This window comes from Sander vitreus, chromosome 10 (assembly GCF_031162955.1).
Source record: "Sander vitreus isolate 19-12246 chromosome 10, sanVit1, whole genome shotgun sequence".
Taxonomy (NCBI): Eukaryota; Metazoa; Chordata; class Actinopteri; order Perciformes; family Percidae; genus Sander; species Sander vitreus.
In genome coordinates, this window is record NC_135864.1 from 17,871,738 (window position 1) to 17,890,966 (window position 19,229).

The 19,229-nt window shown below is 41.7% G+C and overlaps 1 protein-coding gene and 1 pseudogene across 3 annotated transcripts in view; both read right to left on the reverse strand.

Annotated features, from left to right (window-relative positions):
- The window catches only part of LOC144524408 (protocadherin alpha-C2-like), a 43,020-nt gene extending 23,832 nt beyond the window's left edge, over window positions 1-19,188 (reverse strand). Inside the window, exon 1 of one of the 3 annotated variants that reach the window (XM_078260644.1) lies at window positions 16,715-19,188. In XM_078260644.1, coding sequence (XP_078116770.1) covers window positions 16,715-19,093 — 2,379 coding nt within the window. In that variant the 5' untranslated portion in view covers window positions 19,094-19,188. Of the gene's footprint in view, window positions 1-7,020; window positions 9,497-10,296; window positions 12,715-16,714 lie in introns of those variants that run through there. The other 2 variants (XM_078260642.1, XM_078260643.1) reach the window with 2 other exon arrangements.
- LOC144524866 (protocadherin alpha-4 pseudogene) lies at window positions 13,432-15,915 on the reverse strand (annotated as a pseudogene).
- Window positions 19,189-19,229: the final 41 nt, after the last annotated feature.

Sequence of the window (19,229 nt, forward strand, 5' to 3'; positions counted from 1 at the left end):
ACAGGCTTTCTCATTAAGCCAAAGCACTAAAACATAATCCCAGCCATGAGTGTGTGTGTGTGTTTAAGAGAGAGAGAGGGAGAGAAAGAGAGAAGGAGTGCACAGACGTCAGACTGCAGTGGAAGTCATTTTCGCTCTCATTTTCAATACAGTGACCACAATGGATAAAGCAAGATATACGTCAAGACACCCTCCAGAGGTGAGACGAGAAAGAGCAGTATAAAGGATACAGATAGAATCTACAATCTGTAATCGGTACAAGATCAAGTATTTACAAAAACAGTAACTATACATTTTACATAAATGTACTGAAAACACATCACACACACCAAAATAAGGATTCAAGTGCAAAATGGTGTACAGCCTACACAGAACAAAGCCAGATGAATTTAAGCATTTTGTCTCCCTTACCAAAAAAGGGAATAAACAACCTTCTTTCACAGATAAGCTCATTTTATCTGTATCACTCCTTCAAATGAAATGACAAATGCGTAGAAAAGAAATTCTGAAATACAAAACTCAAAATACTTGATAAATTGTTTTAGCAATACAGACTGGATAATGGTATTATTTAGTAAATAGGTTTATAACACTATGACAAAGCGGTGTTCTCATACCCTCTTCTCGTCATACTTTTCTCTACGCACAATAACTTTCCCATCTTTAAATCTCAGAGAACAAAAGTCCCATGGTAACCACAATCCTTTTACTCAGGTGGAAACACAGTAAGCGGATTAAGGAGACATTCTTTGGGTATGTTTGTTTGTGCTTATCCCTTGTGTACCTTGGTTTCAAAAATAAAGGGCCTGAGAGAACTAAAAGCAGCCCAAATCCATCCCTCTGGGGCCCTGTAAGGGTTAAACAGTTCCTTGGTTGTCCTGGTTCAGCCTGTGCATACATCAAACAGATTCTTGTTGTGAACAAAGCTATCAGAAAATGCAGGCAGGCTTTGGATACTTCCCTCTTAGGATGCCCTGGCTTTGTATGCTTGCGGATGGGAGAAGATGGTACCCGTGGTTCAGAGCATGAGAAAGCTGATCTAATGACGGCAACAACATCCCGGACGCCACTAAGAGGGAACACGAATGGAGGACGGGTTGGATGAAGTGGGGGAGAAGGGGAGGGGTGGTGATAAGTTCTTTCTTTTATCTGTGACCAATTGTAAGCCTGTGATGTTCTCACTCAGCTGCAGGGCATGAATTTAATGTGTTTTTTGTCCATCTCCTCCTCAGAAGCTCCAGTTTTCTCACTATATCATGCTCAAGGCTTGAGTCTGTGCTGCTGTATTTGTGACTTTCCCTAAAACCCTCTCCCTTTTTAGAACCGATCTTTCTAATCACACGCACTTCTCCCTTGCTTTCTCCCTTGCTTTCTCACTTCCTTTACCCTTCGTCTGACTTGGCATTTCTGCTCAAGATGCTGCACGTCTTTGGTTGGCATCTTTCTCTTTGTCTCTCTCCATCTCCCCTGCCCCCCATTCATAATTTCATTACGACTCAGTACAGTCTCCATGGTAACCACAGATAGCAGCGCTAACCTCACTCACACACAAGGACACACCCTTGTAAAGGAGAAAAACAGGAAGTGCTACATAAGACGTGTGTGTGACAGACAGACAGACAGACAGACAGACAGACAGGGAGATAAATAAAGAAGAGTAAATACATTTTCTGTAAATCACTCTGCTGCTATGTCACCTTGGATTAAAACGGGTGAAGTAAGGACATTAATATGTCATGCCTTTGGCCCATCTGTCAAACCCATCTGTGTACTCCACCAATATGACTTAGGTGAATGCTACATCATAACTGTAAGACTACAATATATGAGCTGTGAACCACTTAGCTGTATGCCTCAACCAGGATAATGTACTGTAGAATCAATAATTTAATGCAGCACCGAGAGACAGAGTTAGACGCTTTTACCGAATACACACCCATCATAAAAGTCATCATTTTATACACTGCCAAAAAGCTATAGCTCTCCCAATAGCTCTGTGTGTGCAATGTGTCTATTTTATTAGTATGCTAGTTCTACAAAACACACAGCAGGCAATATCTGCCGTATGGAGAAGAAGAAAAAAACACAGTCTTGCAGCTCCATAAAAATATCCTGTAACACAACACATCGACACAGATACACGATGTTTTGATGGTTGCATGAATAAAAGCCTCTCCTCCTCATCCACCCAGGTCATTTGCCCCGCCCAACCGGTTTGGCTGTGATTGACACTAGGTGTTGTCGGCCCCGCCCAGCCGCAGAGCAGAGAAGGAGGGAGAGCTGAGCCGAGCGGAGCTGATACCTCGATCGGTACTGAAGCGCCCTGCTGCTGCAAGTAGCGGAAAATTACCTGCCCCTCCCCCTTCTCTCTCTCCCTCACTCACATTCACAGTGAGCTGCAGCATACAGAACACATACTGAACGCATTTTACGCAGAGACAGCTCTAGGCATTGTTTCAGGAACCACAGTATGTATAGCTTGTACATACAGTATAGCAGAGCCTGTATCGGAGAGAGAGGCAGGCAACACCACACTGGTTCATTCAGATGGCGGATGTAGCGCGCTGCCATTTTTAAACCACATGCTGACCCATTTAAGAGTATGAGCACACTGCTCATTCGCATCGCCTGCAATTTGTAAAGTCTGGTTGAGAGCGCAGAAAGCCCGCTTTCAGTCTCCTTCACACGAAACCAACCACACGAACGGAGTTTTGACAGATCAGTCCATGCTTGTTTGTTCTGGGCCACTCCCTAAAATGAGGTCACATCGTCTGACTCTAAAGCATCATAAATCCACCACCACAATGTACTGTGAGCTTCACCGGGAATATCTGAACAAACTCCAGCAGTAAGGAGCAATTACAACATCATTAAATAGGCCTGATTAAATACCACACAAATGTACATGAAAAGCTAGATTTAAACATTGACAAATTCAACCAAAACAGAATACACGCGGCGCCTCTGTCCTAGGCCTACAGGGCACGAGCGGATCAAGGTTGCCTCTATACTCTACACACATTAGGGATGTTAATGAAAATATATTAGATCATGTTTACAGTGCTCTGAGGCTGATGGCACACATGTCTGCAGAGATGGACGTTAACTCCCTGTTAGTTCTCTCAGCTGCTCCCCTTCTCAGGGAGAGCTGGTGAAGGAGAGGGGGAGGGGAAAGTGATCCGGCAGCATGGAGCAGTAGGAGGAAGAGAAAAAGGAATAGGCCTGAAAGGAATGTCTTGATATTGCAGTGCAACAAAATGGGGAAATAGAGCAGGCAAGGTTAAGACAAAATAAAGGAATTATGAAGATGTGAACGTTATTTTAATAAAAAAAATATGTTTTAAGCAGTTGCATTTTGAGAGCAGGGTCAGAAAAAAACCATCAAAGGAACACATAATTTCCCAGGCTCACTATTAATTTATATTGAAAGTAAAATATATGGCTTGGCTAAAAGTGAAACTTCCTCATGGTGTTAATCTAGAAATTCACTATCACACACTAAGTATAACATTATTAAGTATGCATTGGGGTCTTGAAGTGCAGTTGCTAACAGCTATAATATTAAGACAATGGGGCATAGCATAATCACTTCAAAACATAAACCTATATTACAGCAGTGGATTTTTAAGGGAAATGTTACTTAAACAACAAAAAAGGTATGTAAGCAATTGCTCTGGGTAGAATGCAGAAATATAAGTACAAGAAGTAGAGAATTAAAAGCTGTAATGGTGAATAGGACTAAGGACAATGTGTGACTCAAGAGAAGCTTATGGAAACATCTCAGGAGAAGCACATTCAATTACTGGAATAGAAAAAAATATGAGTGAGCAATATCAAAGGCAGACAAACACAGTAGATTATTCCAGATTAGAGAAGGTTGAAGAGCTATAGACCCTTCACACCCATGATCCACCCAAAAAGGTGGGTTATTTTGCTTATTAGACCAACTCTTACAACAGTGTGGGCATGGACAAATTGTGCTTGCTTGACATCACCCTCACATTCCTGTTGTACGTGATGAGGTGGGATGAATTACACCAAAATCAATCTTATAGGCCTTCTTCACAGATGACATTTTGACATGAACATAGTAAGCACAGGTAATAACACATTTGTGATAGCTGAATTCCATTTAGCTGCTACGGGTTCAAGGTTCTAGTATTGTGCATGCCTCACACTGTCACACTTTTAAGGGACACTTGAACAGAACAAAGCAATCGTTAAAGTTATCAGTAACACTTGTGCTTTTCCTACTATGACAACTCAAAATAGCTGCTGTGAAATAGGCCTGTGAATGCACTGAGTTTGGTGACCTCACAACATTTCCACCATACCCCTCCAAATTTCAACCTGAGCTAAAAAAAAAAATAATGAGCCAGAATAACTGAAGAAAACTCCTGTGTGGATGTGAAATGCCTCTAACAAAATACAAAGAAAAGCTCAATCAGAAATATAGAGTGGTAACTCTTTATAATCGATTTGCCTTGTGATTATATATATTAGAGAAATAGATAGATAGATACAGCCCTCCATCAAGAAACATTCAGGCTACTTATTGGTTTCACTAAGCACAAAAAGAAACCAAGTAATCGAAGGTCATCAAAAATCTGGTCACTAGCTCTGTTTACTTCTGGTTTTCCAACCTAGCCATGATCTCATTCACATAAAAGAAGCAGGGTTTGTAATTAGCTAAAGGTTAATCACAGGTGACCTCAACAGTCGATAGAAACTCGATGTCAGGCGCTTGTAAAGTAACAAAATCAACACTTACTCGGATCGACTGGGGTAATTTTCATGCAAAACAATACACCCCATGTGAAGTCCAAAATGTCCACACTTGTGGCCGACAGCTAACGTAAGCTAATATCACAATGGTTGCAATACAGCTTCAAGCCATCAGTGGCAGCACTGAGCGCAGAACCGCTGACCACCACATCGCCAGTGACCGAAGAAGATGAGTTGTAAATGTCTTGTTGACATTCTGGGGATCTTTTGGACAATATGAGACAAAGCTGCGTTTCTGTTACATTAACACCCGCATATCATCAACTTATTTTGCCTGACCGGTTGCGAAGCAGTTCAACTTATCTCCGGTCAGTTTAGGTTTTCAACATACGAGCATTTAGTAACTTTAATGGGACATACATATCTTGGGCTATTCTCAGGGCAGAAACTTCTCACAACAACCACTGTGAGTTAAAAAAAAAATCAATGTTTCCACCGTTGAAATTAACGTTGCAGAAGTGTGGTGATACATGCGTGGTTTGGTAAGTTTTTAATACACATGTACCCTTTCTTGCCGGGAATTGGTCGCCATTCGAATCCATGCTAACCGCAGTGAATCCAAGTTGACTAGCTAACAACTGCTGTCCTCCCTGTGGCTCCGAGGGAGTAAGCTACAACTTAGGAACCACATTTCAAGTCTACTAACGGTGAGTACTGAATCTCAAGATGGCTTACAAGGGAAGTATTTGAATCCATTCTTTTTGACGCCAACTGACAGAAATGGTCTCTAAAATAATTATGATTCCCATAGTTTAGTTTCCATATACTGAGCTGTATTGCTCTGCAGGCACTGGTCTGAACCCGAACTCGACTTGTTTGCACTGGTACATTAATCATTGTACTGTTGGGCTACTTCATATGCTGGGCAACTGAGCTTCTTTTTCTTTTGCACTGGAAATGAGCTACCTTGCCATTTCAAAACAATTACCACTGTTGCATGGCAATGATAAAGTATCTATCTATCTATCTATCTATCTATCTATCTATCTATCTATCTATCTATCTATCTATCTATCCCCCCCCGAATTGCTTTGAGTGTCTATGATAAAGCGCTATATAAATGTAAATTATTATTATTAGTATTACTATTAATAAAATATGCTCAATGACTGTGTGACATTATTCCAATTTACTTTCCCTCACAAATACGACTAGGAAAAAGCATCTTACAAAGGGTAAAAACGTTATCTTAAATGTACGAAGTGTGGTATGCTGAGATCCACAGGTATGGAATGAGATTTTAAACACTAAAAAACATTTTTTTCTGTGTCTGCTTTCAAAAAGAGCTTAAGTCAGCAGTTACTACTAAAGTATGTTAAAGCTTGAATAACCTAAACGGCTGGGGACTTCTAAACTAGCTGTTCTACTCAAACATCCATTTAAATTGTACTGTTATTTCCACTTGCCATATGTTTACACTGATGGAAATAAATGTCTTGGGACCATTTAATCGTTTGGGTGAGGGTAGTTAGTTCTTACGGTCTTTGGTGTTTAGTGTCTAGGCCTCTATCCTCAAGCTTCCGATAATTTATCAAGGTGGCCCATTTCACATATAACTATTATGTTTTAGGAGTGTACTTAACTGTTTTATGAAGAAACTAAACTGAACTGAAATACACATCCTCATTCATTTAACCTTCACAATGAAGAGTTGTTTATGAATTCTGTTGCTGCCAGAAATGCTGAACTGTTGCTTTTCATGACATTACTCACAAGTTGTGTTTTGTAGATACTTTATTATATACGTAATTTTTATGCCTAGTTTTACTTTATTAGGTTTTGATATTAAATGAAAAAATATATATAATTATAGTTTTTGGCAGCACTACCCACCACTGTTTTGCTCTGTGGGATAACAAGCGCGCTGTTGTGAAAAAGACGCTCTAACAGGCTCCCGCGATTTCAGGACCATGGATAGTGCTAATGCCAAAAGCAGTCAAGGAAGGAAGAAAAAGTAGGGTACTGAAACAAATAATAGGAAACATTTCTTCCACAGACCAGCAGAGGTAATAATTTAGATACTGTAGGAGACGGTGTATACAAAAGTAAAAAAAAAATCAACTGTGTATCAACTCGTCTTTGCATAAGTACGTTATTGTCAAGGACAACACAAGTCTAAGACTTATTTTCATTGTGGTCAAACAGTTACCTGCTTTAGGAATCAAACCACGTTATGTGAAAAAGTAAAGCCTCAAATCACTCACAGCCCTGTGTTTTATGTGCCATCACCCTTACCTTGTCTGTGTTAGGTAAAGTCTGAGTTCTGGTAAAAGTGTCTCCTCCGTTAATACTGATCAGCTCAGCATCTACAGGCGGAAACGGTGCGGGGAAAACCACTACGTCACTCTTCAGCGTGTCTGAGCTGAAACACACGTCATACTGCTGAGTAGATTTAGAGTAAGACCAGCTCCCGTCAGGGTGGGTGGTGATCATTGGGGCGCTGTACCTGCTGAAACTGCCGTCTGTCCTGTGGCATCTGACAGCTATTAAACTGATGAGACTCAGCAGAAAGATCACTGACACCGACACGATGGCGATCAGCAGATACAGGTTTAAATCAGAGAAGCTCTCCTCCTTTATGGGCACATGTCTGAACTGAGTCTGGATGTCAGCTGTGCTTTCAACCACCACCACATCAATAGACACAGTAGCTGACAGGGAGGGTTCTCCGTTATCAGAAACCAACACCACCAAGGGGTGAGTTTTCAGGTCATTGTCACTCATTCTCCTCTTAGTCCTGATTTCTCCGGTGCTGGTTCCGATCCGGAAGAGGTTGTTTCCTTTGTGCTCAGACAGGTGATAAGAAAGCAGTGCATTGTATCCAGAGTCTGCGTCTACAGCCCTGATCTTTGCCACAAAGTATCCCGCTTCAGCAGAATAGGGGATGCTCTCACTGTCAACGGAGCCGTGCTCAGAATAGGGCGCGAGAATTGTTGGATTATTGTCATTTTCATCCAGGATTAAAACGTTCACAGTGACGTTGCTGCTGAGCGGAGGAACACCAGAGTCTGTGGCCTGAACTTTAAACTGAAACGTTTTTAACTCCTCGTAGTTAAAAGACTGCAGGCTGACTATATCTCCACTCTCTGAGTTGATGTTTATAACTGATCCTATTAAATTGTTTTTATTATTATTGTTTACTGAAAACGTTATTTTTGCATTTTCGTCTACATCCGGATCATCTGCAGTCATAGTATAGATAACAGCGCCCACGGGACTGTTCTCTTTGACGAAAATGTTTATTACAGGCTCTTTAAAATGAGGTGCGTTGTCATTGACATCAGACACGTGGACTGTAATAACGCTTGTACTGGAACGAGGTGGAACCCCTTCGTCAGTCGCTGTTATTGTCACATTATATTGAGAAGCTCGTTCTCTGTCTAGATTTCCGTCTACGACCAAAGAGTAATGATTTTTATACGTGTTCTTAATTGTAAACGGCAATGAATCAACTAGTCTAACCTGAACAACGCCATTTTTATTTGAGTCGTTATCTCTCACTGTTATAAGTCCAACCATTGTGTCTAGGGGTGCGTCTTCCCTCACTACGTTGACTAAGGATGTTACTGATATTTCTGGTGGATTATCATTAACATCCGTGATTTCAACGAGTACTTTACAATGAGATGCTCTTGCACTTGCGCCTTTGTCTTTCGCTTGGACCCGTATTTCAACTGCATTGCTTTTTTCGTGATCCAATTCACCATTTACCGTAATCTCCCCCGTTACTGGATTAATGACAAATTTGTCAACATCATTATCACTGTCGTGATTTATAAAAGAATACAATATTTCTCCGTTAGGACCCTCATCTAAATCCTGAGCATGCACAGAAATTACGGTGGCACCGTGCGGCGTGTTCTCGAGCACTGTGGCTTTGTACAGCGGCTTGTCAAAAATCGGAATATTATCATTTACATCTTGCACATTAACTGTGATATGTAACGTGCCTGATTTAGGAGGTTTCCCTCCATCTACAGCGGTCAATGTTAGTTTGATAACTGGCTGTTTCTCACGGTCTAAGGCTTTCTGCAGCACCATTTCAGCAGACATAGTCGCCTCTCCACCATTCTGTACATCCAGGGTGAAATGTTCATTTTGACTCAGCTTGTAGCCCTTAACCGAATAACTGCCGACATCTGCATCGAAGGCCTTTGCTAATGTAAATCTTTCACCAGGAAATGCTGACTCGGACACGTTCAAAACGATTCCCGGTATCCGAAATGCAGGTGCATTGTCATTAATATCCAAAATTTTAACCTCAAAGCGATAGAGATTCAGCGGAGAGTTCGCAATGGCTTCCACTTCCAGAGAACACTTCACATTACGAGAGCAAAGCTCCTCTCGGTCTATTCTGTCTTTTACCAAAAGTATCCCAGTTTTAACATTTGCTTCGATATACCTCGTATTAGGTCCTGAAATCTGAAAACCCCTAGTTTCCAATTCTTGTACATCTAGATGCAAGTCTTTCGCCAAATTCCCCACAGTGGTACCCGGGCTCGATTCCTCCGTAACAGAATACACAATCTGTGCTGCTGCGAGACTCCATATGTGAGATACATGGAACAAGAAATAAATCCGCATCCGAAAAATATTTCCTTGTTGCATTCTGCCCATAGGCTGCTAAACAAGTAATTCGAAAAAAATCACTCCAGCGGTACCATTGCCCATTAATGATAGATCCAGATCGGAGCCCTTCATACAGTGAGAATGTTCTATACTGCTAGGATGAACAAAGAATTACTAACACCTCTATTAAACGGAAGGGGAGGGCCGTCGCACAGATAGTGTTTTAACTCTTTGAGCTGATAGCGACATCTTGTGGTAAATTTGAAGTCAGAGGCAAGAAAAGAATTGATGAAGTATTACATCTTAAACGTCTTAAAGTCACAGGAAAAGCAACAAACATACATGGCATTCTAGCAAGACTGGGTTGAATTAATAATACACTGTATACCTTCCACCTTATACCTTCCTTCCACCATGTGGAAGAGACTAAAGCACACAAACCTTCCTAACTAAACATTACTTTCCTAACTAAGACTAAATAACATAGATGTAATGTATTGAATTCTTATTTATTTGTACACTCAATTCTTCCATCATGCGACACACGTGCGACAGAGGGAAAAAAACTAACAAAACTGGATCGCCTGTGGATCTGTTAATTTTTCCGATCCCCGATCCAGCTATTTTGTCAATATGTCCTATCTTAATATCGGATCGGTGCACCCGTAACTGACCAACAGGTCACAGAAGAACAAATAAAGACTATAATATTTTTAAAGTGTCAGCCTTACAATAGATGAGTCCCCTTAAATTTGCATAACGAGATGAAGTACATTAGATCACACACAAGTACATTACTGTCAAGGACAACACAAGTCTAAGACGTATTTTCACTGTGGTCCTTAAACAGTTACCTGCTTTAGGAATCAAACCACATTATGTGAAAAAGTAAAGCCTTAAATCACTCACAATCCCCTGTGATTTATTTGCCATCACCCTTACCTTGTCTGTGCTGGGTAAAGTCTGAGTTCTGGTAAAAGTGTCTCCTCCGTTAATACTGATGAGCTCAGCATCTATAGGCGGAAACGGTGCGGGGAAAACCACTACGTCACTCTTCAGCGTGTCTGAGCTGAAACACACGTCATACTGCTGAGTAGATTTAGAGTAAGACCAGCTCCCGTCAGGGTGGGTGGTGATCATTGGGGCGCTGTACCTGCTGAAACTGCCGTCTGTCCTGTGGCATCTGACAGCTATTAAACTGATGAGACTCAGCAGAAAGATCACTGACACCGACACGATGGCGATCAGCAGATACAGGTTTAAATCAGAGAAGCTCTCCTCCTTTATGGGCACATGTCTGAACTGAGTCTGGATGTCAGCTGTGCTTTCAACCACCACCACATCAATAGACACAGTAGCTGACAGGGAGGGTTCTCCGTTATCAGAAACCAACACCACCAAGGGGTGAGTTTTCAGGTCATTGTCACTCATTCTCCTCTTAGTCCTGATTTCTCCGGTGCTGGTTCCGATCCGGAAGAGGTTGTTTCCTTTGGGCTCAGACAGGTGATAAGAAAGCAGAGCATTGTATCCAGAGTCTGCGTCTACAGCCCTGATCTTTGCCACAAAGTATCCCGCTTCAGCAGAATAGGGGATGCTCTCACTGTTAACGGAGCCGTGCTCAGAATACGGCGCCAGAATTGTTGGATTATTGTCATTTTCATCCAGGATTAAAACGTTCACAGTCACGTTGCTGCTGAGCGGAGGAGCACCAGAGTCTGTGGCCTGAACTTTAAACTGAAACGTTTTTAACTCTTCATAGTTAAAAGACTGCAGGCTGACTATATCTCCAGTCTCTGAGTTAATGTTTACAACAGAAGTTAGCGGAATAGTTTTTGAAATGCCATCTAATGAAGAATATGTTACTTTTGCATTTTCTTCTATATCACGATCAACCGCCGTTATAGTAAAGATAGTAGCTCCCACTGCACTATTCTCATTCACATATACATTAATCACAGATTCTGAGAATAATGGGGCGTTGTCATTCACATCAGAAATGTAAACTGGAATAACACTGGTGATGGAGAGAGGTGGAGTGCCTTCATCAGTAGCTATGATGGTGACATTATATTGAGAAAAACTCTCTCTGTCAAGGGGTCCATCGACTGCTAATGAATAATAACTTTTGTAGTTTAGCTTGAGTTTAAAAGGCACCGACCCGAGAATTGTAGCAGTAGTGAGACCATTATTACCCCCATCTTTGTCAGCCACAGTCACCAAGGCGACCACTGTCCCTACCTCAGCATCCTCTTTAACTGGGCTCATAAGAGAGGTGATAATGATTTCAGGTATATTGTCATTAACATCAGTTACTTCCACTAACACTTTACCATGCACGCTTCGAGAAGGCATACCCTTATCTCTTGCCTGTACACGGATATCATATGCTGTATTCTCTTCATAGTCTACTTTTCCTGTTACAGTTATTTCCCCTGTGTCTGGGTTTATTGAGAACAAAACTTCAGGATTGAAATGTTCTCTCTCAATAAATGAATATATAATCTCACCGTTTATTCCTTCATCAAAATCCGTAGCAGTTACAGTCAGAATGGATGTCTGAAATGGTGCATTTTCAGTGACCTGGGCCTTATACAGAGGTTGACTGAATACAGGAACATTGTCGTTTACATCTATGACATTAACAACTATTTTTAATGTCCCTGACCGGGTAGGTTTTCCTCCGTCCAGAGCAGTTAAAGTAAGGTGGATGACAGACTGTTTCTCCCTGTCTAAAGATTTCTGTAGCACTAGCTCAGCAGACTCACTGTGCTGTCCGCCGCTCTGTACATCCAGTGAGAAATACTCATTTGGACTCAGCTTGTAGCTCTTTACCGAGTTACTGCCCGTGTCTGCGTCGTTTGCCATTGGTAGTAAATATCTCTCCCCGGTGAAAGAAGATTCCAAAATATTGAAAGTCTTCTCCTTTTCACGAAAAAATGGTGCATTATCGTTAATATCAATAATCTGTACCTCTATGCGATGCAGATGCATCGGGTGGCTCAGAATGGCTTCTATATTTAGGGAACATTTTGCCGTATTTGGACAGAGCTCTTCACGATCAATCCTATCGCAAACATATAGAGCACCAGTTTTTAAATCCATGTCGAAATATTTCTGAGAATTCCCAGATACAACTCGTGCATCCCGTTTTTCCAATTCGTGAACATTCATTTGTAAATCCTTGGCGAGATTTCCCACGATTGTTCCTTTGTCAACCTCCTCGGAAACGGAGAACGAGAGCTGCGCTGTAGACCCATCACACAAACAAAGCAAAGCTATTATTTGTATCCAGACCGTGAATGTTAGTCCTCTACGTCCCATCGCTGCCACCGAATGAAAGAAATAATCATTTTCAAACATGTCCGCACTTAAGGTAAATAACAGACGAAGCCTTCGCTGTCTTGTGACCATTTGTGTGTTTTCTAACAAAGCACTATGGACTGCTGATGCTTCGTACGGAGAGGAGGAGTCTGGGAAAAAAAGCAGCCACAGGATATTGTGGTCTCGAGCGACACCAACAGTTATTTTGGTGCTAATATATGAAGACATGAATAGGATATGCTTAAATATAGCCTATATTTGTGCAGAAGGTCAAAGTAGTAGATACATCTATTTCAGTGGAAAATTATATAAAACCTCGTTCACAACCAAACGCATTTTAGTGTGTGTAAGTAAAAACTATATCTGTTGTGTATTACCATGGCACTGCATATTAAACAAGTTATACATAGTCTGTTTTTAATGTTGAAATAATATAAGGCAGCCTTTTTGCACGCGAAAACACAATGCAGAGTTCAGAACCATGGACAGCGTCCCCGCTGGTCAGCAGTATGACAGAGATCGAACTTAACCAATTACTTCTCAGCTTAAAATACTATTATTCACTTTAACTATTTCGAAGAATATCCCACATAAACTCCCCAATATCCAGCATCATACTAGTGAATGGATTTTCTAGAGGAAAGAATCTGTCAGGTGATTGATGATTTATATCGGCTAAAGTAATACTTTGTATCGAGTTGCTTTCTCAAACATATATACAATTAAATCACTAACAATTAGCAAACTACTCTTGGGTTATAAACAACTCACCTTGTCTGTGCTGGGTAAAGTCTGAGTTCTGGTAAAAGTGTCTCCTCCGTTAATACTGATGAGCTCAGCATCAACAGGCGGAAACGGTGCGGGGAAAACCACTACGTCACTCTTCAGCGTGTCTGAGCTGAAACACACGTCATACTGCTGAGTAGATTTAGAGTAAGACCAGCTCCCGTCAGGGTGGGTGGTGATCATTGGGGCGCTGTACCTGCTGAAACTGCCGTCTGTCCTGTGGCATCTGACAGCTATTAAACTGATGAGACTCAGCAGAAAGATCACTGACACCGACACGATGGCGATCAGCAGATACAGGTTTAAATCAGAGAAGCTCTCCTCCTTTATGGGCACATGTCTGAACTGAGTCTGGATGTCAGCTGTGCTTTCAACCACCACCACATCAATAGACACAGTAGCTGACAGGGAGGGTTCTCCGTTATCAGAAACCAACACCACCAAGGGGTGAGTTTTCAGGTCATTGTCACTCATTCTCCTCTTAGTCCTGATTTCTCCGGTGCTGGTTCCGATCCGGAAGAGGTTGTTTCCTTTGGGCTCAGGCAGGTGATAAGAAAGCAGAGCATTGTATCCAGAGTCTGCGTCTACAGCCCTGATCTTTGCCACAAAGTATCCCGCTTCAGCAGAATAGGGGATGCTCTCACTGTTGACGGAGCCGTGCTCAGAATAGGGAGCGAGAATTGTTGGATTATTGTCATTTTCATCTAGAATACAGACGTTCACAGTCACGTTACTGCTGAGCGGAGGAACACCAGAGTCTGTGGCCTGAACTTTAAACTGAAACGTTTTTAACTCCTCATAGTTAAAAGACTGCAGGCTGACTATATCTCCAGTCTCTGAGTTGATGTTTACAACTGAAGTTAGCGAAATAGTTTTGGAATCACCATCTAATGAGTATGTTACTTTCGCGTTTTCATTTATGTCAGAATCGACTGCAGTTATCGTATAGATACGAGCTCCAACGGGACTGTTTTCTTTTACATAAATATTAATCACGGGTTCAAGGAAACGAGGCGCGTTATCGTTTACATCAGAAACCTGAACAGTAATAACGTTGGTGCTGGATAGAGGCGGGGTCCCTTCATCAGCAGCCATAATCGTGACACTATAAAAAGAGTATCCTTCTCTATCAAGAGGTCCATCTACAACTAAAGAGTAATAATTTTTATAATTGGAAGTTAGCTTAAAAGGTGCAGAACCGATAAGTGTACAGCGAGCCTGGCCGTTTTTTCCTCCATCTGTATCAGTCACCGTCACTAATGCGACAACGCTTCCTATTTCAGCATCTTCTTTAACCGGGTTCATGAGTGATGTCACCACAATTTCTGGGACATTGTCGTTCGCATCAACTAGCTCCACCAGCAGCTTTCCATTTGCACTTCGAGCCAAACCCCCTTGGTCTGTTGCTTGAACATGAATCTCATATGCTGACTGTGCTTCGTAATCCAAATGACCCTTTACCGTGATCTCCCCAGTTTCGGCATTAATGAAAAACACATCTGCAGGATTGAAGTTTCCACGCTTGACAAATGAATAAGTGAGCCTCCCGTTGTCTCCTTCGTCTAAATCCGTGGCACTCAGTTGAATCACTAGTGATCCAGCTGGCGCGTTTTCATTTACCCGTGCCTTGTAAAGTGTTTTACTAAATGACGGCGTGTTATCATTAGCATCCAGCACATTTACATGTATGTGTAAGGTTCCGGTTTTAGGTGGCTTTCCACCATCTACAGCGGTCAGCGTTAGTTTAATAACGGCTTGTTTTTCACGATCTAAAGCTTTTAGTAGCACTAATTCAGCGGATACACTTTGTTCTCCGCCGCTCTGTACATCTAGTGAGAAGTATTCATTTGAACTCAGCCTGTAAGTCTTTACTGAATTGCTTCCCGTATCTGCATCAAGAGCCGGTGGAAGCAAGAAGTGGTCGCCCATAGGGGAAATTTCAGATATATTAAGCAAATATGACTTCTCGACGAAGGCAGGTGCGTTGTCATTTAAATCAACAATTACCACCTCAATGCGGTGGAGTACCATAGGATTACTCAGTATAGCCTCTAAGTTTAGCGTGCATTTGATCGTGGTTGGACAAATCTCCTCGCGGTCTATTCGCTCATTTACATAAAGATCCCCCGTTTTAAAATTCTCCTCGAAATATTTCTTACTGTACCCAGACATGATATTCAGATTCCTCGTTTGCAGCTCCCGAACGTTGACATTTAAATCCTTTGCAAGATTCCCTATCACAGTCCCTTTGTCCACCTCCTCGGAAACCGAGTAGGATATCTGAGCAGCAGACCAGTCAGATAAAAACAGGATGAACAGCCAACAGAGTGTTCCGCTATTCCTTCCACTGCCCATCGCTGCTTTCAAAGAAAGTGACGCTATACAAAATATATGCATCCATAAAACGCTACTCGATCGGACAGCATTTATAATCCCATACAATCATGTCCTCTTCTTTTCATCGGCACTCGTTTTCCTCTCACAAAGCACTCGCAGTCTGCTGACGCTTCACACGGAAAGGAGGAGACTGAAAACACCGAGCTCACAAAAACATGTGGTCATCAGCGACCCCACGCGTTAAAATTTAGAAATTAATATGGTTTCAAAATTCGAGAACACACACCATGTCTCATATCACAACACGTGTAATACATTGTATACCATAATGTTTTAAATGGACTAAAAGACGACTTAACGTTTTCTTGAACTAGTTGTGTAAAGAGGAAAAAATCACGCTAAATAGTCACAGATTACTGCAGAAAATGACAGTGAGAACAATCTGAATTTATTGTTACACATGGAAAAGATAAATCAAACTTGTTGGAAACATATAATGACCTCCAAGGCATGGACAATATTTCCCATATTTCTCACTATTTGAAGACAGTTCAGCATGTAATAATAATCAATAAAACAATTGATTTTCAAGCGTTAAGACATTTACGAATTGAAAGCCTTAGTAAATGAAACCAGGAGTGATAGCATGACATGCCAGAGTTTTTGGATTGTGAGCCCAAGAGGACGAAGAAGACGCCAGTAATGTTTTCAGCACCACGGAAAGCACCCTACAAGCCTACTTACAGGATATGCCCACTATTTTACAACTTAGGCCAAGCCTGTTTTCTGTTTAAATGCAAATGCATTTCCATGTAAGTAAAAGGGACATTCTTAAATGGGAATTTCTGATTTTCTGACTTTCAAAGCAAGAAAGTCAAAGCAAGAATATAGGAGTGAAAGGCTGCAAACAACTCACCTTTTCTTTACTGGGTAAAGTCTGAGTTCTGGTAAAAGTGTCTCCTCCGTTAATACTGATGAGTTCAGCATCAACAGGCGGAAACGGTGCGGGGAAAACCACTACGTCACTCTTCAGCGTGTCTGAGCTGAAACACACGTCATACTGCTGAGTAGATTTAGAGTAAGACCAGCTCCCGTCAGGGTGGGTAGTGATCATTGGGGCGCTGTACCTGCTGAAACTGCCGTCTGTCCTGTGGCATCTGGCAGCTATTAAACTGATGAGACTCAGCAGAAAGATCACTGACACCGACACGATGGCGATCAGCAGATACAGGTTTAAATCAGAGAGGCTCTCCTCCTTTATGGGCACATGTCTGAACTGAGTCTGGATGTCAGCTGTGCTTTCAACCACCACCACATCAATAGACACAGTAGCTGACAGGGAGGGTTCTCCTTTATCAGAAACCAACACCACCAAGGGGTGAGTTTTCAGGTCATTGTCACTCATTCTCCTCTTAGTCCTGATTTCTCCGGTGCTGGTTCCGATCCGGAAGAGGTTGTTTCCTTTGGGCTCAGACAGGTGATAAGAAAGCAGAGCATTGTATCCAGAGTCTGCGTCTACAGCCCTGATCTTTGCCACAAAGTATCCCGCTTCAGCAGAATAGGGGATGCTCTCACTGTTAACGGAGCCGTGCTCAGAATAGGGCGCGAGAATTGTTGGATTATTGTCATTTTCATCCAGGATTAAAACGTTCACAGTCACGTTGCTGCTGAGCGGAGGAACACCAGAGTCTGTGGCCTGAACTTTAAACTGAAACGTTTTTAACTCCTCATAGTTAAAAGACTGCAGGCTGACTATATCTCCAGTCTCTGAGTTGATGTTTACAACTGATGAAACAGGAATATTTTTTGGATAACTATCTAACAATTTGTAAGTCAGTTTTGCATTATTGTCCAAATCGGGATCAAAAGCATTTATTGTAGAAATGATGGAGCCTATTGCACTATTTTCTTTCACATAAACATTAATCACAGGCTCCATAAATCTAGGTGCATTATCATTGACATCAGAAACATGAACAGTAATGACCCTGATACTGGACAGAGGTGGACTCCCTTCATCTGTGGCTGTAATGGTGACATTGTAAAGAGAAGTGTTTTCTCTGTCCAGTGGTCCATCTACTACTAATGAATAGTCATTTTTGTAGTTGGACTTCAGTTTAAAGGGAACAGACCCAACTACCTTACAGTTAGTTACACCATTGTTTCCTCCATCTTTATCACTCACTGTAACCAAAGCAACTATTGTCCCCAGTTCTGCATCTTCTTTTACTGGTGTCATGAGTGACGTCACCGATATTTCTGGGGCATTGTCATTCACATCAATTATCTCTATCAGCAGTTTAGCATGTCCACTACGAGGAGAGGTTCCTTGATCCATTGCTTGGACTCTTACCTCGTAAGCAGACGTCTCTTCATAATCTAATGTGCCCTTCACAGTGATTTCTCCGGTTTCTGAATTTAGATCAAAAATATTTGATGGATCTGTATTTCCTCGTTTGATAAAGGAATACAGGATCTTACTGTTCATGCCCTCATCTAAATCGGTTGCATTTAACTTTATTACCAGTGCTCCATGTGCAGTATTTTCAGATACACGTACTTTATACAGCGATTTGCTAAAAATTGGTATATTATCATTCGCATCTAATACATTAACATGTATTTGTAATGACCCCGATCTAGGCGGTTTACCTCCATCTATAGCCGTCAAGAGAAGTGTGATCACCGGCTGTTTCTCTCGATCTAAAGCTTTCTGAAGTACTAACTCAGCAGACACACCGTGTTCTCCTCCGCTCGGCACATCTAGCGAGAAATATTCATTTTGGCTCAGCTTGTAAGTCTTCACTGAGTTGCTGCCTATGTCTGCGTCCACTGCTATTGGGAGAAGATATCGTTCTCCAGTTAAAGATGATTCTGAAATATTCAAAGAATGCGTTTTTTCAATAAAAGTAGGCGAATTATCGTTTATATCTAAAACATGAACCTCTACGCGTTGTGCAGTCATTGGATTGTTTAAAACGGCTTGTATTTTGATGGAGCATTTTACCACATTAGGACAAATCTCTTCTCTGTCTATCCTCTCGTCCACAAAGAGGTTCCCGGTCCGCAAATTCACGTCAAAATATTTCTTACTGTAACTCGAAACAATACGTAGATCCCTGGTCTCTAGTTCCTGTAAATTGAGGTTTAAATCCTTTGCAATATTCCCCACTACGGTGCCTTTGTTCACCTCCTCGGAAATCGAGTAGGATAACTGCGAAGCAGACCAGTCACAAAGACAAAGAAACACAACAATGCGAATCCAGACGTATTCCTTTTGTAGTCGAATATACATTGTTGATGCAACAAAAGAACTGAACCCTATCGATCATTTATCCTCAGATAAGTCCGTCCACAGAAATATAGTTGTGGGGAAGCTCCTGCCCTTCTCGTCACAGCACCTTCCGCGGGTGTAATAATGGCCGATGACG